Source organism: Vanellus vanellus (assembly GCF_965231255.1).
Source record: "Vanellus vanellus genome assembly, chromosome: 19".
Lineage (NCBI taxonomy): Eukaryota > Metazoa > Chordata > Aves > Charadriiformes > Charadriidae > Vanellus > Vanellus vanellus.
Genome location: NC_138924.1, coordinates 974,198 through 997,063, shown reverse-complemented (window position 1 = coordinate 997,063; position 22,866 = coordinate 974,198). Strand labels below are relative to the sequence as shown.

Below are 22,866 nucleotides of genomic sequence, written 5' to 3'. Positions count from 1 at the left end.
TGTGACATGGAGCATTGCTGCGGGATGGCATGGGGACGTGTGTGGCTCTGAGCACCCAGGTCCCCAGGAGGCCGAGGTGCAGCAGCCCCCACGTGTCGCGTTTCCCCCTACAACATCCCCCCGGCACGGGGCAATCCTCTGCCATTACCCCTCCCCAGCCGGGCCGGGGGAGGGGGGGGGGGGGGCGACTTTCGGGGCGCAAGCCGAGGGGTTGGCTGTGCCCATCCCGGCACGCTCCGCAGCGCGCAGACAACCCCCCACCCCGCGCTCACCCCACGTCCTGCCCTGGCGGCCGCCCCGCAGCGCCCACCCCATGCCCCTGCTCCGCTGCTTCAGCCTCTTCGGCCGCCAGACGTGGTGCCGGGGGGGGGGGGGTGGGGGGGGCCACGGGCCGGCCAGGCAGCCCCCTGCCCTCCCCGCAGCACCGGCTGCTCCCCGGTCAAGGGCAGGTTTAGCTTTGGCCTCGACGGCCGCGCTGCAGCGCCCTTTGGACCCGGGATTTCCTCTCCGGGGCGCTGGAAATGGGTCAGAGCTCAGGTCTTCCTCCCACCCCGCCCGCGGCGCTCAGCGCTTTCAGCGATACCCGCTCTTCCTTCGCACTGGGAGCAGCGCCGAGCAGCGGGCTCCGCGCCTGGCATCACCCCTGTAAGAGGGGTGGCCGGTACGGGGGGGGGACACACACGCTGGTGTGCTCCGACGTGGTCACGCGTGGCCCACCGTGGCCCCGGGGGCTCAGCCCACGTGGCGGCTCAGCCCCGCGCGGAGCAGAGCCTCCGTAGCGCCACGGGGCAGAGTGTGCCCGTGGGTGCTCGCCGGGAGCAGCCGAGTTTCTATGAGCCCCGAGCGGCAGCGGTTGGGTTGGGGGGGGGGGGGGGGGGGGTATCGGCTGTGCCCGGCACACCCCGCGGCGCTCGCGGGAGGTTTCGCCGTTTGTTTCTCTCGTTCACGGTTCCGGTTTCTCTCCTCCCCCACTGCGTCCCCGCTCCTTCCCTCGGCACCTTTCGTCCCTCGGCATCCCCGTGGATATCCAGCGCGGGGACTTTGCCTCCCTTGGGCCGTAAAAGTCCCTTTGGGTCAAAAATAAAGTCCCTCTTCCCCGGGAAAGGGAGACCGGCCTCCCGGGAGGCCGGGATGATGGCGGGAAGCCATCCCGAGCGCCCCCCCCCCCAGCCAGTGGGACCCTCACCACAAGAGACAAACAAAACAGGGCACATGCCCGCTCGCAGCAGGGACAAGTAGTGGCCCTGTGGATTCCGGCGGGGACGCTCGCTGGAGCATCGTGCTCACGTTTCCACCCGGCCACCGGCACCGCGGGACCCTTTTCCGCCATCTCCCCGTGAATGGGTAGGGCAACTGGGAGCCCTCAAGCCCCCGGACCCGGATGAGACACGCAGAACCAGGCGTCACCCGGCGTCCCTGCGCACCCTGAGGCGGGAGGGAAGGATGTTCCCAAGCCGGTGTAGCAGCGACTGCGCCCCGGCACAGCTCGCCATGCCGGAAACGAGATAGGCAAAACACCCGGCGTTGCCCACGCCGGCCCCGGGGTGCTCCCAGCCGGGGCTGTCGGGTGGCCCCGGAGCCAGCGCGCCCCGACCCGCCCTCGCCGGCGCCTGTCACCTTCTTCCTGGGAATATCGTGCCGGGACAGGCGTGGGACAGCCCCGACGCCGCGTCTGGTGCCACCGAGGCATCGTGCCATGGAGGCAGCCGTTGTCACCCCCCCCTGGGAGCAGGGATCCGGGGAGGGGATGCCGGGGCTGGAGCCAGGTTCAGGGGGCAACTGGGATCACTGGAGGCTCCGGAGAGCAGGTTTGAGGGAATCTCAGGGGGATGGGGGTCCGTGGCACAGGAGCCACGGACAACAACAACAACAACAACAACAATAGCCGCCAAGGCGGGTGTTGGAGAAAAAAGAAAGAAAAAAAGAAAAGAAGTAACGAAGTAAAAGAAAGTGAGTAAAAGTAAAAAAAAAAAAAAAAAAAAGTAAAGAAAACGCAGCACAGCGGGGTCGGAGCAGCTGCCGTTTAATGTGGGAAGGCTGCGACGGGGGGACGGAGGGCAGCACAGCCCGGGGGGGACACACACACAACACACCGCGAGCCACCCCCTCCCGCCCCCAGCTCGGGCACCCCACTCGGGGGATGCCACGGGGCCGGCTGCCCCCCACGGGACGGGGTCGGGGCCGGGAGTCGCTCCCCTCCGCGCGGGTGCTCAGTCCCGCTCCGCTCCCGCCTCCCCGACCGGTTCTCCCAGCCCGGTCGCTGCCTTCCCACTCCCGGGATAATGATGCCCCCACCCCGGGGGAGATGCCGCGAGAAATCACACGTGGGTACCGCCGCTCCGGGCTCCGAAAGTAGGTCAAAGTCAAAATTCAGGGTACCGGCAGGCGAGAGCCCCCCACCCCGCTGCCCCTCGAGACCCTACCGGGGGTCTGCAGAGCCACCGATGTCCCCGTGACCGTGTGGGACAGGTTTGCTGTCCCCACCGGCACCGCCGCCCACCCCGAGGGATGCATCCTGGGGGGTTTTTCCCCTGCGCCACCGGCGGGACGGGTCCCCGGCAGCGCTGGGAGCTGCGTCACCCCGCGCGGCACACCCCGATACCAGGAGTCGGGAGATGCTCCGGGCTGGGGGAACGGGTGGTGTTTCGGAGAAGATGCCGCGGCTGAGTGTTCCGGGGGGAGCGGGACCCCCACCGGAGGGGGGGGCGTGGGGCAGCCAGGACAGGATCACCCTGTTCCCCGTCTCAAGCGAGATTAAAGAACCAGCTCCAATCCCCCGGCGAACAAAGGCAGCTCTGTCTGCGCTCCCTCGCACCGTCCCGGCACCCGGCCAGCCCCCAGCCCGGCCGGGGGGGCCGGGGGGGGATCGGTGGGTCAGGGGTGCCCCGGGAGGTCCCGGCCCCCCGGTGAGGCTGGAGGTGGTCCAGGTGGGCTCCTAGACGTAGTTGCTGGCTGGCAGCGAGCGAGCGGCCGTGAACTTGGCGGAGTAGGGCTTCTCGCCCCGGGGGGGGCAGGTGCAGCAGAGGATGCCCCCCCCCAGCAGCAGGAGCACGGAGGCCGCCCAGCCCACGTAGAGGGACGAGCCCAGGTCCCGCTTCTGGGATTCAGTGACCAACGGGTTGTAGAAATCCCGGATGATGGTGTTGGCCGACCAGCAGACGGGGATGAGGACGAGGACGCCGGCGACGATGAAGATGACGCCGGAGAGGATCATGACCTTGGCTTTGGCGGTGTCGTCCTCCACGCAGTTGGTGCACTTGCCGCCGGCGACGGCGAGCAGGGTGCCCAGGACGGCCAAGACGATGGCCACCACCACCATGGCGCGGGCGGCTTGCAGGTCCTGCGGCAGGGCCAGCAGGGAGTCATAGACCTTGCACTGGATCTGCCCCGTGCTCTGCACCACGCAGGTCATCCACAGCCCTTCCCAGATGATCTGCGCCACCACGATGTTGTTGCCGACGAAGGCCGTCTCCCGCCACATGGGCAAGGCGCAGCAGAGGATGGTGGCCAACCAGCCGATGACGGAGAGGGCAATGCCCAGCACCTGCAGCCCCATGGAGGCCATCGCTCGCTGCCTGCACCCCTGCCCTCCTCCCGCAGTGCAGTGCCGGCTGCCGGGACCATGGCAGGCGTTATATGCCTTCGCCGAGGGAGGAGCGCCGCCGCCACCGCCGCCGTCCTGCCGCCGGCACCGGACGGAGGGGTAAAACCAGTTTCCCGGGATTCCTCCGCTCGCATTTCTCCCCGCAGCGATGACACTTAATATCCCGGTTGCTCCCACGGAGGAGGACGCAGGGGGCCGGGATAGGGCCACCCAGGCGCCGGAGCGTGTCCCATCTCTGCCCGTGGGCAGGCGGGAGATGCCAAGGGCAGCACCGGGGCTCAGCCTGGGATGCTGAAGGGGAAGAGCCGGTGTCCAGGCACCGGGATGACTCTGCCGTCGCTGCCAGCACCTCCTGCTCCATCCCCTGGCTGGGCTCCCTCCACGCTTTCATGCCTCAGTTTCCCCCCAGCTCGTGGGGCGGCTGCTCCAGCAGCATTCCAGCCTCCGGCCCCCCACGGCCCCGTGCCGGGGCAGCAGCACGGCGTCCCTGCCCCGCTGCTGGGCTCCGTGCCCGGCAGGACACAAGCGGCTCTTGTTTGTTCCTCGGCGTCCGTACCAGCTCTTCCCAGCCCTCCATCAGGCCTCGGGCGGGAGGTGTCACCGCCCAGACCCACAAACCGGTCGGAGCGGCTGCCGGCTCCCCACGGAGGAGAGACAGCGCTGCCCGGGGCGAGGTGGGGGGGGGGGGGGGCAGACCCCAAAACCCACCCCACCTTCTGCTCCACCGCCCAGCCGGCGTTCACACGGCAGCCCCGACGTCCCAGCCCTGCCGAAATCCCGCTGCCTGCGCTGCCTGTGCCGCCGGCCGGGCTGGGCGTGCGGGAGCTGTGGGGGCAGAGGTGGCCTCGAGGTGTCCCGGTGGGGACGGGGGTGACGGGCGCAGGCAGGGCCGGGTGGCGCTGGCAGTGTTTTGGCACAACCGGCCGTACCCGCTGGCCAGGCTGTGCCGGTACCGTTGCCGATGCCAGTACCAATGCCAATGCCGGTACCAATGCCGATGTCCCTCTCTTCCTTTAATCCATGAGCGCCCCCCCCCATCCCCTCCCTGCTCCTTCTAAAGCCCCTCCAGCATCCGCGCAGGGGCAGCACAAGGCCAGACAGACGGCAAGGACGGACAGATGGACATTGCACCGTTCCCCCACCCCTGCTTAATCCCGGGCCTCTGGAAAAGATAACTGGACCTGAGATAATCTTGGTTTTTCCGAGCACCGGGGTTACCGGTGTGATCCAACCGCTTGTGCTGGTCGTTCGGCGCTACGGGCACTGGAGCTGCCGCTGCCCACACCGGGACGTCCCCGGCCATCGCGCTCTAACGCGGCGGGACGAGCCGGGCGGTCGGAACACCGCGGTGCCATGAGGATGCCGACGGCGCCTGGGCTGGGGGTGCCGGTGCCCGGCGCGGCGGGAGCGGGCAGGACAGAGCCCGGGCACTCGGGGACTCGGACCTCGCTGCCGAGGCTGAGCCGCGGGGACGAGCCGGGGTCCTGTGTGCCTGACCTGTGCCGGCCCAGGCGGCCGGCCACATTGCTGGCATACCGGCGTGCCCACCCCGGGGGCTGGAGAGTTGCGGTCATGGGTTCCCTTTAATCTGCAGAGCTCCGGAGCATCCCCGCCGGGGCCGGACTCCGCCTGAGGCTGAGCGTGGCTTTCACCTGCCAGCCGGCTGCTGTAACCACCGAATTATTTGGGGTTGGAGAGAGGCACGCGCCCGCCTGTGAGCGCTCCTGGCATGGGCCGCGTCCCCGCAGGCGCGTGGGGACGTGCCACGGGGCCGGGGACAAATAGCGAGGTGGGGACAGGGGCTCCTCCGCACGCGGAGCCGCTCTCACCCCCCCCCCCTCGGAGCCACAGCAGGCGCCAGCACGGCCCTCCGACACCCAATTACTGTAATTAAAGCCGGAACGTGACATATTATTCAAACTGGCGGCTGTCACCCAGAAACACCCCCGCGTCCCTCAGCAGCGCAGTGCCGGCGGCACAGCCAGCCCCGTGTCCCCGGCACGGCCGGCCAGCGGGACGGACGGACGTGGGCTCGGCGGGGAGCGGAGGAGAACCGGTGGCCCTCGGGGCATCACCCTGTCCCCAGCGCTGAGCCGGGGGAGGTCGGTGCAGCACAGGTGGGACGGTGGCACCGCCGAGCACCTCGACACGCGCCGTTCGGGGGCCGACGCCACATGGACACTGTCCCCACAGCCCCATCCCGGCTGCCCACCCCCCAGGGGCATCCCGTGGGACCTCGGCCCCGGCTTCGTCCCAGTGCCACCTGCAAGGGGACACGGTGCGGGGACATGCCGTGGTGGGACCACGGTCCACCCCTCTCAGTAGGGAGCTCCTCCACCCCAAAACGGGGTGCTCACCCTACCCCGAGCCTTCGCCGCTCGGCACCTGCCCGGGTGCGGGTCCCAAAAAAGGCGGGCGAGACTTGCCGGCGAAGCGGTGATCCGCCGGGATCTCCGGCTTCACATCCGCCGATGGAGGCGCTGCCCCGAATCCATCGGGATTTGCAGGATGAGGGGACCTGAGCTCCCATCCCGGCTCCACCGCGTGCTAACGGCGTCGGTGACGGCAGAGGTCCCCTCCAGCACATCGACCACCGCGGGGGATGCCCTGCACTGACTGTCCCTGCCTCATCGGGATGGGGACATGCCACAGCCCCACGGTTGGGCAACGAGGCCACCCCCGGGCGGGGAGGTGGCATCAAACCCGGTGTCACCGCGATGCCGAGCAGTGCGCGGTGGCGGCTGCGCCACCCTGACCTTGCTCAGGGCAGAGGACACCCCGCGGGGAGAGGGATGAGCGCACAAACCCTCCGCCACAGCGCTCGGGGACATCCCCACCCGCGACGCGGGTGACATCCCCACCTCCCGCGCACACCCAGCACCGGCTCAGCCCCGCGCCGCTGAGCCGAGAGCCCCTCATCCCCCGGCACCCGCGCACCAACGCGCCGCCGCACCGGCTACCTCGAGGTCCCAAAAAAGGCGGGCGAGACTTGCCGGCGAAGCGGTGATCCGCCGGGATCTCCGGCTTCACATCCGCCGATGGAGGCACAGCCACCGACCCTCCTGCTGCGCCGGCACGGCGCGGGGCGGCCTCTCCCCGCCGGCGGCCGGGGATTAGTTACTGGCAGCCCGGAGACTGAATGTTCCCAAAAAAATTCCTTGCCCAACATAAACCCCCCCCCCACCCCCGACCGGCTCAAATATGCAGAGTCAGGTCGTTATCCGCTACGGGAAAGCATAATCTTATCAGCACGGCCGGGAGCTGCGGGGTCCCTGGGGCGAGAAACGGGACCTTCGGCCTGAAGTCACTCCGAAAATAAAAGCCCTGAGCAAAAAGTGGCTCCGAGCGGGGGAAATACGCCCAAGTGGTGCCCAGGTGGTTCTCAAAGGGATGGGGGGAAGACGACGGCCGCGGCTCGGGAAGGGGGACGCGAGTGACGCAACCTGGGGGTCGTCCCCCCACGGCGGGCGATGCTCGGAGGAAGCGGGACACCGAGGCAAAGCCCCGGGGAAGCTGATCCCAAGCCGGCGGGGGTTGGGGATGCCCCGGGCGCGCCGAGATTTCGGGTATCCCGGCATCACTCGGGCGAGTTGCCAAGTCCCGCCGGACCGTAACCCCCCCACCCCATCCCCAACACCGCCCCCCGTGTGCCGGCCGGGCGCCGGCGCTGCCGACAGCTCCATCCCCACCCCGGTGGTAGACAGAGCCACCATTGATGCTCGGAGCCGCCTTACCTGCTCACCGCCACCGCCGCCGAAGGGGCTTCAACAATGGGTTGCCTGTGTGCCCTGGCCGGGGCAGAGCCAACAGCCCCGCGCCTGAAATATAAGCAGCCGAGGCAGCGCTTACCGCCCCGGCCCAGTTCCCCCCCCTGGGGGGAGGGAGGGATGGAGGAAACGTGCCGTCACTCCCAAGACCGCGGGGGGAAAGGGAACACCCCAAACCCCGCGTCGGCTGCTGGGTGCACGTGAAAGGGATGCAGCACCCGGGGCGGTTTCTGCTGTCACCTCCTTCTTGCCCCCCCCCAGGGGTGCCAGCTATGCGGTGGGGATGTCCGCCGTGGGTGTCCGTCCATCCTCCCCCCCTCCCCGCCAGCGCAGGTGACCTTCCCGTGGCTCAGGCCACCAAACCGCTGATGCTCCCGTGACATTTGGTCTGAACTTCATCTGGGGGTCACCAGGCATCGGTGGTTCCTTGTGCCCACCCCACCTTTGTCCCCGTGCGGGTGATGCTCCCTGTCCTTTCTCTGGGGGGGGGGGGAGAGCGGAGGGGCTTCACCGGGGTGGTGGGATGCAGGAGCGGGAGGGATGGGGATGCTCCCAGGACCCCCACAGGGATGCCGGCCCCGCTCAGCTGCTTTCGGTAAACACCGGCAAGCCGGTTTGCTCGCCACAAGAATGCATCCCGAAGCGCGCGGTGGCGGCCGGCACCCCGAAACCCCGGTGATTTGCCCCTTCCTCCGTCGTGAGTCAGGCGGCGGCGGCTGCCCCGGGCCGGCACGACACCGCGCGCAGCCTGTACTTTGGGCAATTTGGGATGACAAAGTGGGGACGCGGCGTGTGGGGCTGTGATTGTAGGGTCGGGGGCTGCGGTGCTTCGCCTGCCCCGTCTCACCCCATCCCTGCCCCAGTAGCCCCCACCCTACAGTGGGGGTATCCCCACCGCCCCACATCCCTGCCTGGGGTGTCCCCCTCTCCCCCTGCCCAAAACCCCTACCCAGGGTATCCCCATTGCCCCACCGCCCTACCTGGGGTGTCCCCCTGCCCCACACACCCGCATGAGGTATTGCCCCCTGCCCCACATCGCTGTCTGGGGTATCCCCATTGCCCCACACACCTGCAAGGGGTACCCCCCTGCCCCACATCACTATCGGGGGTATCCCCATTGCCCCACAGCCCTACCTGGGGTGTTCCACTTCCCCACATACCTGCCTGGGGTATCCCCCTCTTCCCCCAACCCACACCCCTACCCAGGTGTGACCCCCCCCCCCCGCCCCACGCCCCTGCCTGGAGTATCCCCATTGCCATACACACCTGCACGGGGTACCCCCCTGCCCCACATCCCTACCTGGGATGTCCCCTTGCCCCACATACCTGCCTGTAGCATCACTCCTGCCCTTCCCCCTGCCCCACACCCCTGCCTGAGGTATCCCCACTGCCCCACCTGGAGCGTCCTCCTGCCCCACACCCCTGCATGAGGTGTGTCCCCCTGCCCCACATCCCTGCCATGGGGTATCCCCATTGCCCCACACACCTGCAAGGGGTAGCCCCCTGCCCCCCACATCACTATCTGGGGTATCCCCATTGCCCCACAGCCCTACCTGGAGTGTCCCCCTGCCCCACACCACTGCCCAGGGGTATACCCCCCTGCCCCACACCGCTGCATGGGGTATCCCCATTACCCCACACATCTGCATGGGGTATCCCCATTGCCCCACAGCCCTACCTGGAGTGTCTCCCTGCCCCACACCACTGCCCAGGGGTATCCCCATTGCCCCACACATCTGCATGGGGTACCCCCCAGCCCCACACCCCTACCTGCGGTGTCCCCCCTGCCCAGGGTACCCCCCCCTGCCCCACGGCTCCTGCAGCCCCCTGTGTCTGTGCAGCCGTGGGTGCGCCGTGGGGTGCACGTGTGTGCACCCGTATCGCCGTCGTGCGCCTGTTGGCCTCCGCCTGTCTGTGCCTCTGTGTGTGTGTGTGTGTCTGTCTGTCTGTCTGCGTGTCCAGGTGTCCCTGCCAGCAGAGGGGGTGTGAGTTTGTGTGTGTGTGTGTGTGTGCGCCTGTGCGCACCCACACCCCGGGGTGCCGGCACAGCCCTGCCCGAGCTGCGCGCTGCCGGCACCCACCGGCACCCGCCGGCAGCACGGGCACCATGGGCACCCTGAGGGGTCCCCGGGGGCCGCGACCCCCCAGCACCCCCCAGCCACAGGGGCACAAGGCCCTGGGGTGCTGCCTGCATGGGCTCCCCTCCCCCCCGGCAGCACGTACGGGGTCACCCCCGGGCACCATCGCAGCCACCAATTTGACCAGCTGGAGGGGGTTTGGGGTGCCCTTGACGGAGTGATCAGGGTACAGTGGGGTGGCAGAAGCCCACCCAGGTGGATACGGGGGGTTTAGGGGTGCCATGGGGTGGCAGAAGTCCACCTGGATGGATACAGGGTGTTTTGGGTGCCATGGGGTGACAGCAGCCCACTCAGATGGATACAGGGCGTTTTGGGGTGCCATGGGGTGATAGAAGCCCACCTGGCCTGATACGGAGGATATCAGGGTGCCATGGGGTGGCTGAAGTCCACCTGGATGGATACAGGGGGTTTTGGGGTGCCACAAGGGTGACAGAAGACCACCTAGATGGATACAGGGTGTTTTTGGGGTGCTGTGGGGTGGCTGAAGTCCACCTGGATGGATACAGGGTGTTTTTGGGGTGCTGTGGGGTGGCAGAAGTTCACCTGGCCACATACACGTGTTTTGGGGTGCCATGGGGTGGCAGAAGCCCACCCAGATGGACACAAGGGGTTTTGGGGTGCCACAGGGGTGACAGAAGCCCACCTGGATGGATACAGGGTGTTATTGGGGTGCCGTGGGGTGGCAGAAGTTCACCTGGCCACATACACATGTTTTGGGGTGCCATGGGGTGATAGAAGCCCACCTGGCCAGATACAGAGGATATCGGGGTGCCATGGGGTGGGAGAAGCCCACCCAGATGGACACAAGGGGTTTTGGGGTGCCACAGGGTGACAGCAGCCCACCTGGATGTATACAGGGGGTTTTTGGGGTGCCGTGGGGTGGCAGAAGTCCACCTGGATTGATACAGGGTGTTTTGGGGTGCCATGGGGTGATAGAAGCCCACCTGGCCAGATACAGAGGATATCGGGGTGCCATGGGGTGGCAGATGCCCACCCAGATGGACACAGGAGGTTTTGGGGTGACACAGAGGGTTTTGGGGTGCCACAAGGTGACAGCAGCCCACCTGGATGGATACAGGGTGTTTTGGGGTGCCATGGGGTGACAGCAGAAACCCACCTGGCCAGATACAGAGTTTAGGGGTGCCATGGGGTGGCAGAAGCCTACCCAGATGGACACAGGGGGTTTTGGGGTGCCATAGAGGTGACAGAAGCCCACCTGAGCAGATAAAGGGTGGTTTTGGGGTGCCATGGGGTGGCTGAAGTCCACCTGGATGGATACAGAGAGTTTAGGGGTGCCATGGGGTGGCAGAAGCCTACCCAGATGGACACAGGGGGGTTTGGGGTGCCACAGAGGTGACAGAAGCCCACCTGGGCAGACAAAGGGTGTTTTGGGGTGCCATGGGGTGGCCATGAGGTCCACCCGGATGGATACGGGGTATCGGGGTGTCACAGGGTGGTGGAGGTGCCACAGGGCGCTGCAAGGGGCCGGAGGCCAACCAGGGATGGCTTACGGGGTGACAACGGGGTGACAACAGCCGCCCCAGCAGGACGACGGGTTTCGGGGTGCCGTGGGGTGGCAGAGGCTGACCCCGTTTGGTTGTGGGGGTTCAGGGTGCCGTAGGGCTGCTCCAGTCAGAGACGGGATTTCGGCCGGGCCCCCTCTTGCTCCCACCCCACCGGACCGGGAGCACCTATGAATCCCTTGGGATGATGGAATCGGCGCAAGAAGCATCCCCGGTACGGCGAAGGGGTTGCACTTTGCCCGGCGATGCAAAGGTGCCCGGCAAAGGTTCGCCAAACCCCGGTTAAACGTGAGCCCTGATAAGACGTTCCAGAAATAAACCAAACTCTGACCCGCCACCGGGGCCGGGGAGAGGGGGGGGGGTGGAATAACGACGCCGAGGGATCTCCAAGTCCCGAAGTTGGGGAGAGGGGGGGGGGGGTTCGGTGGGTCCGAAGGAGCGCGGCGGCCGCGCTTCCTCGTCTCCATCACCCTGAAACTAAGGGGATGACGGTGGCAGGTGGCGTTTCTCCCCCTCCCGCCCTTCTCCGGTAACCCGGCGCCATCTCTGCAAACAAAGGGGAGGGTGTGGGACGCGGGTGATGGTGACGGTGACGGAGAGGAGCGTCCGGCAGCGAAACCCCACCCCGGGCGGGCGCTGGAGCCGGCCCCGCCAGCCCTTATAAGCGCAGGTGCACCCAGGTGTAAGCTGATCCCCCAAGGGCTGCGAGCGGCGAAGGGTGACGGCGACGGTTTCGGTCCTCGGGTTCTTCTCCGCCATCGCCCGGAGCGCGGCAAGCGAAGCGGGTCAACCATGTCGATGGGGTTGGAGATCGGCGGGGTGGCCTTGTCGGTGCTGGGTTGGTTGTGCAGCATCATCTGTTGCGCTTTGCCCATGTGGCGGGTGACGGCCTTCATCGGCAACAACATCGTGACGGCGCAGATCATCTGGGAAGGGCTGTGGATGAACTGCGTGGTGCAGAGCACGGGGCAGATGCAGTGCAAGGTCTACGACTCCATGCTGGCCCTGCCGCAGGACCTGCAAGCCGCCCGCGCCCTCCTGGTGGTGGCCATCGTCTTGGCCGTCCTGGGTTTAATGGTGGCCATCGTCGGCGCCCAGTGCACCCGCTGCGTGGAGGACGAGAGCACCAAAGCCAAGATCACCATCGTCTCCGGCGTCATCTTCCTCCTCTCCGGCGTCATGACGCTCATCCCCGTCTCCTGGTCGGCCAACACCATCATCCGGGATTTCTACAACCCGTTGGTGCTGGACGCGCAGAAGCGGGAGCTGGGCACCTCGCTCTACGTGGGTTGGGCGGCCTCCGCGCTCCTGCTGCTGGGGGGGGCCCTCCTCTGCTGCTCCTGCCCCCCCAAGGACGACAGGTACCCCGCCGGCAAGGTGGCCTATTCCGCCCCGCGCTCCGCCGTCACCAGCTACGACAAGAGGAACTATGTCTGAGCGACCCCCGGGACCCCCCCACCCACCCACACCCCCCCCCCCCCGCGGGGAGCGGGGCCGGTGGGGGAATGGCGGAGGAGAAGGGGGGGGGGGGGGGGGGCGCGGCGGAGGGGCGGGCGGGCGGCGGGGTCAGGGCCGGGCTGTGTAAATAGAGACGGTTTCGGTTAAACACGAGGCGGTTTCGGGTCGGCGGGAGAAACGGGGCCCGGCGGGGCCCTGCCCGCGCCGGTGGGACGGGACGGGGATGGGGATGGGGATGGGGACGGTGCCCCCCCCCCCCCTCCGGTATGTGTGTCCCCCCCCCCGCCACCGGCCGGGCACCGTCTGTCCCTGTTACGCGTGGTCTGTACCGGTTACATTTGTCAATAAACGTGTCCTGTTTTGGTACACCGAGTGTCCTTGGGGGATGGGGGGGCGGGATCCCACCGGGAACGGGGACCTCTGGAGCGGCGGGACCCCACCGGCAACAGGGGGGGGGGGGGATGCAGCCCCCCGCCCCCCCCCCCGCCCCTTCCCCCGCACCGGGTGGGGGGACGGGGCTCTCCCGCCGCAGCCCGGGAGCGGAGGGGGGGTGTCCCTGCCGGGTGTCCCCCCTGCCCGTTCGGGGCCGCCGTGGGGAGCGGCGCTCCCGGGGGCAAAGTCCGGCTGCGCCGGGGGGGGGGGGGAACGGCCACACACACACACACACACACACCCCCCGAGCCGCTCCCACCGGCCCGGTCCCCGCCACGCTCCAGCGGGCAGGGACAAAGCGGGAGAGCAGCGGCAACCGGCGCCCGGCCGCCGCGGGGGCTGCCCGCCTCGCACTGCCCCCGGGCCCCCCCGCCCCGCTCCGCCCCGCTCCGCTCCCCGCCGATAAGGATCGGGATGGCGGCCGAGCCCGGCCCTGCCCGCCCACCCCCCCGGCGCTGCTCCGCCTCGGCGGTCACCTTGCCGCCGCTGTAGCCCGCCCGCCGCCAGGGGGCGCTCGCCGCCGCCCACCGGGGAGGGGCGGGGCCGCCTCCGGGCGCGCGCGCGCTGCGTCCCCGCCGCCGCCGCCGCCGCCGCCGCCGCCGCCGCCATCATGCTCCGCCGGCTGCCCCGCGCCCCCGCCCCCGCCCCGCCAGGCCGGCCGCGCGCCCCCCCGCCGCCCGCCGCCGCCGCCGCCGCCCGCTGCGTGGTGACGTAAGGGCCCGGCCGCGCGAGGGGGGGGGGCGGCAGGAGGGGTCCCGAAGCGAACGGCGGGGCCATTAACGGGGGTCAGGCGCCCCGGGCCTTAACCCCGCCCCCGCATTAACCCCGCCCCCGCATTAACCCCGCCCCCATGCCCTGACCCCCCTCCCCCAGTGGCCGGGGGCTGATGCTGGCCCCGCCCCCTGACGGCGGCCCCGCCCCCCAGCCCCCCGCCTTGCCAGCAGGGCAGCCTTGCCTCTGCCCCAGCCCTGGTCACGCCTTCATAGGCCACGCCCCAGGCCACGCCCCGCCTCCTTGGCCACGCCCCCACGCGCCCCTCTCCCCAGCAGGGCCGTGCCGCTGTCCCACGCCGAGGTGGGGGGTCGCGGGGACCGGCCGCCCCTGGTGCTGCTCCACGGGCTCTTCGGTAGCCACGGCAACTTCCAGACGGTGGCCAAGGCACTGGTGCGCGGTGGCAGCGGCAAGGTGAGACCCTGGGGGGAGGGGGGCGCAGCGCCCCAGGGAGGGGGTGACGGGCGGGTGGTGGCCGGTGACAGGGGGTGACGGGGTGCTCCTGCCCAGGCAGGTGCTGACGGTGGACGCCCGGAACCACGGCGGCAGCCCCCACAGCCCACTGATGACCTACGAAGCCATGAGCCTGGATGTGCAGCACCTCCTGATCCGCCTGGGCATCACCAAGTGCATCCTCCTGGGACACAGCATGGGGGGCAAGACGGCCATGACGTTGGCCTTGCAGCGGGTCGGTGGCACAGGGCTCGCGGGGCTGGGGGGAGCGGGAGGCAGCGGGAAGGGGGGTGACACCTGCAGGGGCTGCTCACCGGTGCCAGCCTTGCCCACCGCCCCGCGGGGGGTGGCTTTGCGTCACGGTCGGGGTGCTGTCCGCTGAGGGCTGCAAGCCGGGAGCAGGAGCGAGTCTCTGTCCACCAGCCCATGCTCCGGCATGGATTGGAAGGGAGCGTGGAGATCTCCCGTGCCAACACACAGGAAAATAGGAACGCGGGGAAGTTCACGTGGAGCGCTCCACTGAGGCAGGAGGAAGCAAAAAGCCTCCAGGGAGTCGGGGTGGGAGCGGAGCCCCATGCCTGGTCCTGTTGGGGACATCTTGGCTGGCATCTATCTGCCCTGCTTGTGTCCCCAGCCAGACCTGGTGGAGCGCCTCATCTCCGTAGACATTAGTCCCGTCTCAACTGCACCTGTCTCCGAATTCTCCGCCTACATCTCTGCCATGAAGTCGGTGAAGATCCCAGATGGTCTGTCCCGTTCTGCAGCCCGCCAGCTGGCTGATGATCAGCTGCGTCCGGTGGTCCAGGTAGGAAATCCCGCTCCTCGGATGGGGTTTTCCCTCCCAGCCTGTCCCCAGGACCAGAGCATGGGGCTTTAGGGCCACAGTCCCAGCGGGACTCTTTCACCCCTGCTCAGTCACCACTGGAGGACGTCTCCCCAGGGCTGCATGGGCGACAGGGAATGTGACAGCATGGGAGACGGGCAGAAGCGGGTGGAGAGGAGGACGGAGGGTGCTGGGACATCTTGAGGGCTTGTTGCTCTTACTGAAGAGCGTATAATCCCCTTTTGTGGCAGCTCCCGCAGCTGAGACAGTTCCTTCTCACCAACTTGGTGGAGGTGGAGGGCCGCTATGGCTGGCGGGTGAATCTGGAGGCTATTTCCCACCACTTGGCAGATATCATGAACTTCCCCATCTTCCACAAGCCTTATCCTGGCCCCGCACTCTTCTTGGGAGGATCCAACTCACCCTATATCAGGTGGGACTGGAGAGAAGTGGTTCAAAGACTGTGGTTTGATCCCTTGTGCTCTTCTGCAGCTGCCAAGGGTGGGAGGAAGCCCCTGAGATGGGGAAGGTCCTGGGATCAAGCTTTGTGCCTCCAGCAGCCGGTGACACCAACGAGCTGGGGAGCCAGGGGAAACCTGGGGGCAGCCCTGGGCTTTCCCAGCCAGGAAGGGGACGTGGTCAGAGCTGGGGAGGGTGAGGGAAGGCACCTGGATGGCCCTTTGACCACGCTTCCCCGTGGCGCCTTCCCTTGTCCTGCAGCTCCAAGCACTACCCGGAGATCCAGCGCCTCTTCCCCAAGGCAGACATCCAGCACATCGAAGGTGCAGGCCACATAGTCCATCAGGATAAATTTGAAGAATTCATCACTGCTGTCCTCAATTTCCTGCCACCACCATAGCACTGGGGACCAGGGTTTCTGCAAGCACCGCGTGGGACCTGAGGAGCTCCGGGCAGTGACATGGGGCTCTGTGAGAAAGGGCTTGGCCTGGACCGGCTGCCCACTTTGCAGTCCAATCCTGCCTGCAAGGCCTTCTCCCATCCCGGGTCTCCTGGAGCCGGAGCAGAGAGGCACCTCCATCCCGCTGAGCTCTCCACGCAGGGACGGCGGGTGGCACTGGCTCAGGACACTACCCTTCCTGCGCAGTCTGGCCTGCCTGCGCTGGAGTGTCTCTGGGAGGGGACAGGAGAGCCGTCTCGTTTTCCTGCTGCCAGACCACCTGGTTGTGGATCTGGGTGTGACTTTGCAGAACATGCAATAAAGCTGAATCCATGCCAAGGCAGAAAATGGTTTGGATGTAGCCGTGGAGGACAGGGAAGGCGGTGGCGGGCACAGGAAGGGGCTCTCACCAGCCAGGATACTGGTGGGAGGTCACAACTGGGCTGGGCCGGTAAGATGCTGAGCTGGGGGAGCAGCGCGCAGAAGACGCAGGTTTGAGGATCTTTCGTGGCTCTCAGGGGGAATCGCGTCCTTCCTCCACCTCAGGGGCAGCAGGAGGATCGGGAAGGGGGGGAAGCCACCTCCTGAGCAAGGAGATGTAGTGAGCTTTCAAGAGGGAGGCAGGGAAATCCTCCCAGAGCCATCTGCCCACCCTGCCCCGAGGGGTGTCCCCTCCTCCCTCAGCTCCCTCTGATTTCTCACCTCCCGCCTACTCATCATCCCCGAGAAGGATATGTAACAGCAGATACTGCCGGTCATACGGACCATCCACCTGCTGCAGGCTAAAGGCAGAGGAGCGGCGCTGTCTGCTGTGAAAACCCCTTTATTAGACGACGGGTAAAGCCAGAGATGGGGCAGAAGCAGCTCTGGGGGTGACAGATTGTCTCTGTCGCAACGGGGGACAGGCTCTGGGGACAGTTAAGAGAGACGCTAACCAGCATTTGGTGCTCCAGAGCCAGGTGTCTCTGCTGCTCCCTGGGAAGGGTTTGCTCAGTTTGAGGCTGTTTGGAGGCCACAAAAGAAAGGGAGGACAGGAGACCAAGGACTATTTTATTCCAGGTCTGTTTGTAATTGTCTATGGGAGGGGCTGAAGTAGCTGGTTTGGAGATTCACTGTGTTTCTGCAGAGCTGTTCTTGGCTTTTCCTCTTGTCCTTTCCTTTTCCGAGGAAGTGCATCTCTCTGGAGCAGGGCTGTGTTCACTTTGAGTTTTCTGCCATGTCACCCCCAAATTCAAACACTTTTGCTGGCTGTTTATTATCTTTTCACCTGTGGAGAACATTAGACCGAGAAGCTCCTGAGACATGGGCTACTGAAATGAGTTCCTTGAGCACCTGGTCTCTGCTATGGCCACCTGGGAGATGGGGATGGAGTCAGGCCACTGCCCGGCCCTGGCCACCAGCACACAAGTCCTTTGGCTAGCCTGTGCGAGCGCAAGGTCTGGAGGCCAGGAGCGATGGGGAATTTCTCCCCGCTCCTCCCCCCTGACCAGGTACTGGGTTTGGGGCACAGATGAAAGGCTGTCGCAGAAATGCAATGTGAAGAGACTCACCACGGGCAGGAGATCAGTGGCCTGGGAAGAGGTAGAACTTCCTGAGCATCGTAGTCCGTTCTTGTGATGGCAACTGCCAAGGGAATTTTCCAAAGGAATATTGGATCTGGGGTGAGAGAGACAGCAGGGAGAAATGAGAGCAGCTCATTTCCCACCATGGGAAGGCTGCGGGGAGTCAGGAGGCATCCCCACAGGCATCTCCAGGCATGTGTCTGGTGGCACAAGGGATGCCATGGGCTGTGCCAACACGCTGGGCTTGTGTGTGCGCACATGGTGGCAGGGTGCTGATGCCTCCAGAGATCCAGCTGAATTTCCAGGCCAAAACAGATCCCTTTTGGACAGAGCCTGCTCCCAAAGGGCCTGCCGAGAAATGACCTGCCCTGGCCCGAGCTCTGCTCTGAGCAGCGTCTCTGACTGTTGACATGGCTGCATCTGCTGGCATACCTGCAGTTAACTACGAAGCCTCACCTTTCGGAAGATCTGCTGTAAGTCGCTGTTACAGGCGTGGTTTCGAAACTGCTCTATCAGGCGCTGGATGAAAAGGGAACCTGTTTTTGAGCATCTCCAGGAGACAGTATCTGGGGAGGGAGAAGATGCCAAGTGTAATTTCACTGGTGTCCCTCACTGCAACAGTGATTAACGCTGGGTGCCGGAGCAGGAGATGGGGACACCTTCTCTGAGATCATTATATTTGGTCCATCCAACCCACAGCATGGGAAAAGGACAAGGCATCCCAAGGAAGACAGAAGTGACGGGAATATTTCCTTCAAGCCTCTCTGCTCTCCCATGCTCCCAGCCATGCCAGCTGCCAGGCTGGCACAGCCAGGAGCCATCTGTGCATCTGTGACCCAGCAGGAGAAGACAATTTCCCCCGGCCAGCCACTGTGGTGAGATAAATCGGCAGGCTGAGATGGGGGGGGAGGGGGGGCTCGGGCAGGGGCAAGGGAAGGCAGCCAGGCAGGGACACAAAGCTCTGGCCCCGGTGCCACGAAGAGGGATCTGTGGGTGTCCTGGAGCAGCCTTGCACCCTGGCATGAGGGGAAACTGCCTTCTCCAGAGGCAATGCCCTAAGTGGTCATGAGGTGGAAGGGACCGCTGGCAACCCGCCCAAAGGAGGAGGTGTGGAGGAGACCCATGGCATCAGGCCACCCGGTCGTCCTTGCCTCCCTCACGCGGGGTGACTGTCTCCAGGAACTGCTTACCAGGCGTGGAGGAATGTAAAGTGGCAAAATCACTCTCCAGGTGGACTTCAAAGATTGCGTCATCTTCCAGCTGTGCAGCGATCTTGTGAGCTGAGCTGAGAGGGCACACGGCAGGGTCTGCGGAGTCGCTCACAAACACTGACCCTTTGTTTCCTAGGAAGGCAGGGCCAGCCATGAGCGATGATGGGGTGTCCCATCCCCACCCTGTTCCCAGGGCTCATGTGCCCTGGGAGAGCCTGGCCGGCTCACGCGCCCCGCAGGCACCTCCTAGCAGGAACTCACTTCCACGGCAGGACTGGATAATCACCACTTTGGGTTTGCCCAGCAGCGCACGGCAGGACTTGTTGTTGAATGTCTCGTAGATGGTGTCGAGGGAAAGGATGTCTGTGGTCTCACTTCTGCTCTTGGTCCCACAGAGCCCAGCCCTGACCCCGTGGGACATGAAGATCAGGAAAGTGCTGTCAGAGGTGTAGTGATCTTTGCACTGTGCAAACTCCTTCATGACCATAGCCATCCCCTACAAACCAGAACAAGGAAGGAACATCAGCCACCTGCGACCAACTGTGTGGAGACCCAGCCACCAGCTGTAGGCAGGAGCCACACCACTGGGGACAGAGGTGTCCCCATGGTGCCTGAGCCCCCCATCACCAACACACACAAGGAGGGTTTTTGCACCACTCCCGGTACCAGTTGCAGCTGATTTGTGTAGTCCTTTACCTCGGAAGTTAAGTTGCAATGGATGTCCACCATGTACCCCAGCCCCTTCAGCAGCTTCGTCATCCCCTCCACATCCACTTCAGCCCCATCCCGCCGGCTCAAGTGCTCAAACTCAATGTTGCAGATGAGAAGGGCCCTACGGGTTCGTGTCTCCCGCGGTAGATGGATGGGATAGACCTGTGAGGACGGAGAAAGGCAGCAGTCAGTGGTGGGTGCATGCAGGGGGCCTTTCTTGGGAGGCAGCTAATAGCAGAGAAGGCCCACGCATGCAGCAACCACATCTCCCCATTCCTGCGGCATCTCCCCACATCTCCTGCCCTGCTCCTGGGTCAGCGAAGACCCTGGCTCCCCTCAGCAAGCCCCTGCAGGCTCCAGCAGAGCAGCCGGGCCACGTTCCAGCCCTCCTCTCATCTCCTCTGCCTGCAGCACCTGGTCTCCCTCTGTCCCCCTGATGCGCTGGTACTCGCTCAGGGAGCACTGCTGGATCCACTGCTGGCCCTGGATGCTGACGGGGGGCCCACGGGGAACCTCAGTGCCAAAGGAGGCCAGCTGCGCAGCAGGGAACCCTGCAAGCAGAAAGCCCCACAGTTACACTAGGAAGCGCCTGCAGCAAGAGGGGACTGTCACAGGGCATGGACAGGCAAGCGAAGCTGTTCAGCCCCATGGGGATAGCCACCCCTGAGAGACCTGTCATCATTGCATGGCAAGGGGGACTCAGTGCCACAGCAGGACACCCAACTGCCCCTTGCCTGCAGGCCTTGGACACTCGCCAGGGCCAGGTCCCCCTCCAGCACCCCGCCGGAGATGCCGGCAGACCCAGCATGGCCAGGAGCAGACCACAGCCCCGCATCTCTCACCCGACTCAGCCGCCAGACCCAGCTGCTTTGCCAAGGTCGCATCGCGCTTCCTGAGGCTGTCAATGAAGATCTCGCTGGCCCTGGCGCCCTTGAGGCGCACGCTGTCGATGAGGCAGCGAGCCTTGTCGGCGCGCACTGTGTATCTATCCTGCACTTCGTCCACCTCCTCGAGGCTCAGCACCCCTTGTTCCAGCAGCTCGTCCAGCAGTCCAGAGATCACCGGCTTGTTCACACGCTCCACAAAGGCTGTCCGCACATCCAGGAGCAGCTGATCTGAAGGGTGGCCCAGTCAGTGTCCAGAGTCCCCACACCACAGCTCCTGCTGCCCCACCACCGGCTCTGGGTGCTTCCCCTTCCCCACCGCCTCCCCAGGGTGCTGATCCCTTCCCCATCACCCCTCTAGCTGCTCCCCCTTCCCTATTGCCCCCCCAGCTGCTGATCCCTCCCCCACCACCCACCGTGGGTGCTCCCCCTCCCCTGTTGCCCACCCTGGGTGCTGTTCTCTCCTTCACCGCCCACCCCAGCGGGTTCCCCTGCCATCGCCCACCTCCCCCTTTTCCCACACACCCACGGAAAGTGCGCCAGTGGACGCATTTGCAGGAAGCAGGGCCCCAGCTACTCGGGTTTGCAGCATCCGGGCCGCAGCCTGCATGCTGCGCCATGTCCCTTGTGCATCAGGCTGGCTAGGGCGAGCAGGACCCGGGCAGAACCCCATCCCACCACTCAGCCTCAGCACCGATGGTCGTACTCACCCGCCATCACCCTTCAGTCGCCGAAGGAGGCACAAAGTCTATTTCTGCTGCCGAGGCGGGCAAAACGAAACCAAATGTTCACCAAAATAAAAAAAAAACAACCCAACCCACTTCCTGTCTCCCTGCTCCGGCCCTTCTCCCGGGCTGTTGCTAAACCCCGCCCAAGCCCCCACGGTCATCTATAGGCCAGCACACGCCTGGGAGCCCACCGGCTATGGGGCCAGAGCCCCTGCGCCCTTTGCCGCCATGCTGGGATTTCCTCCTGGGGTTGCTCAGCACATGCCCGTGACACTGGGACATCATGAACGCCTGTAACTGGCCCCAGCGCCGCAGCACCCAGCACCCGTGGGGCGAGGAGGAGGCTCCCGGCTCTCCTGTGCCTCTCAGAGGCAGGCATGGGGCAACTCTGCCCGCAGCCCCAGGGCCAGGCAGAGGTGGCTGTCCTCTGCCAAGGGCCGACGTCATCTTCGTCCCCAAACCTTCCAGACCCGTCTAGGGCTGAGCTCAGCTCGTTCCTTCCTCACGCTGCCCTGTCCAGGCGCTGGCAGAGAGACACCACCTCGGGCAGCAGCATCCTCATCCACCCAAGGGATCACCGTCCCCGTCTCCATCCCGCACGGGCTGGGGGGTAGCGGAGCCTGCCTGAACTGTAAAATATGGACTGTAAGATAGCCTGAGGTTGCCCCATTACTACGTTAGCAGGGCTATTTTGCAGGGCAGGTAGCGTGTAGGGTGAGACCTGGGTGGGAAAAGCAGAAGTAATGCCAACGATGGGGAAACCCAGCGACGAGCCATGCGGAAGAGGCACATCCAGCCCTTTGGGAGGCAGAGGCAAGCAGCGGCTGGCCATGGAGCGCAGCAGCTGCCGAAGGCTGAGCAGGGTGATAAAACAGGGAGACTTTTAAGATTATTTTTTTTATCATCCCAAAGGCTTCCCCAGGCCCGTTGGGGAGACCTGCTGTACTGTGGCTCTGAGGTGCCCCAACCCTGTGACAAGGCCCCACCGCCATACTGCCCTGGCCAGGGCACGGCTGGGGGCGAGAGGGGGCGGCGCTGCCCGGGAGAGGCTCCTCCAGTGCCTGCCCGCACCACGACCCTCGGCGGGCGGCTGCTGCCGGTGCAGGGGAACGGTGCTGGGTACGGCGGGGGGGGGGGGGGCTCTGCCGCCAGGACCCCGGCCGCCCCCCGGGCCCCGCCGCGGCCCGTTCCCCGCGGGCGCAGAGGCGGCGGCCGGGGAGGAGGAGGCGGTGCGGGGAGCGTGTGTGAGAGGGACGCGGTTACCGGCGGTCACGTGAGGGGGCGCCCCCGGTACTACCCCCGCGCCCCCCCCCGCTGATTTCCGACACCCCACCCCCCCCGCAACGCCCCGGTGACCGCCCGCCCGCCCTTTTCTGAGGGGGAAGAGTTAAGCGGCCGCGGATTGGCTGCAGCGGGACGCGCTGTGATTTCTCATTGGGCGCCGGGCGCCGAGTCCCGCCCCCGCGCCGCGAGCCGCGCCGGGTCACGGGATAGGCTTGCGGGCGAGGAGAAGGGCGTGGCCCGGCGGCCGGTGGCGCTGGGCGGGGACGCGTTCGCTCTGTTCATTGGTCGTTAGTGCCGGCGGTGCCGGGCGCTGATTGGCTGCGCCGCGCGGGTCTCGGGGGGGGCAGGGCGGGGAGCTGCACGCGGCAGAGGCGGGAGCGGCGCGGACGGAGCCAGGTGAGGCCCTGCCGGTTTCCCCCTCCCCCCCCTCGGGCCCCAGCCCGGCCCCGCCGCGTTCCTCAGCCCCCCCCCCACCCCGGCTGCCGCTCCTCCTTGCCGCTGCCCGGTGAGCGGGGCCTCCCCGGGGCCTGTCTGTGAGGGCCCGGTAGCGGCAGCGCTGAGGCGGCGGTGGCGGGCCCGCGGCCCGGTGTGGGTGGGGGCCGGCCCGCGCTGCGGCGTG

General features: G+C 66.3%; 4 protein-coding genes across 6 annotated transcripts; 2 read left to right on the top strand and 2 right to left on the bottom strand.

The window, feature by feature from the left end:
* Positions 1–2,935: 2,935 nt before the first annotated feature.
* Positions 2,936–3,565, bottom strand: LOC309679798 (claudin-4-like; the record flags this gene model as incomplete). Its single annotated transcript, XM_082493205.1, has 1 exon — positions 2,936–3,565. The coding sequence occupies one exon, from the start codon at positions 3,563–3,565 to the stop codon at positions 2,936–2,938; it is 630 nt and encodes a 209-aa protein (XP_082349331.1).
* An 8,259-nt stretch (positions 3,566–11,824) lies between these two features.
* Positions 11,825–12,469, top strand: CLDN3 (claudin 3; the record flags this gene model as incomplete). The annotated part of the gene is made up of 1 exon (XM_082493076.1): positions 11,825–12,469. One exon carries the CDS (start codon positions 11,825–11,827, stop codon positions 12,467–12,469), a length of 645 nt encoding a protein of 214 aa, XP_082349202.1.
* Positions 12,470–13,614: 1,145 nt separating this feature from the next.
* Positions 13,615–16,206, top strand: ABHD11 (abhydrolase domain containing 11). Of its 3 annotated transcripts, none has more exons than XM_082493055.1 (5): positions 13,615–13,633; positions 14,208–14,381; positions 14,781–14,951; positions 15,221–15,402; positions 15,690–16,206. In XM_082493055.1, the coding sequence occupies exons 2-5, from the start codon at positions 14,259–14,261 to the stop codon at positions 15,826–15,828; spliced, it is 615 nt and encodes a 204-aa protein (XP_082349181.1). In that variant the 5' UTR covers positions 13,615–13,633; positions 14,208–14,258; the 3' UTR covers positions 15,829–16,206. The 3 variants fall into 3 exon arrangements, with proteins under 3 accessions (XP_082349181.1, XP_082349180.1, XP_082349179.1); XM_082493054.1 differs by lacking the exon at positions 13,615–13,633 and adding an exon at positions 13,999–14,107; XM_082493053.1 differs by lacking the exon at positions 13,615–13,633 and adding an exon at positions 14,023–14,107 and having other exon boundaries at positions 14,204–14,381.
* Positions 16,207–16,583: 377 nt separating this feature from the next.
* Positions 16,584–20,992, bottom strand: LOC309679660 (caspase-1-like). The gene is made up of 9 exons (XM_082493035.1): positions 20,946–20,992; positions 20,194–20,466; positions 19,766–19,902; positions 19,337–19,513; positions 18,902–19,136; positions 18,620–18,772; positions 17,886–17,995; positions 17,418–17,523; positions 16,584–17,134 (listed from the first exon to the last, which is right to left on the bottom strand). Exons 1-8 carry the CDS (start codon positions 20,950–20,952, stop codon positions 17,431–17,433), a joined length of 1,185 nt encoding a protein of 394 aa, XP_082349161.1. The 5' UTR covers positions 20,953–20,992; the 3' UTR covers positions 16,584–17,134; positions 17,418–17,430.
* Between the last annotated feature and the right edge of the window lie 1,874 nt (positions 20,993–22,866).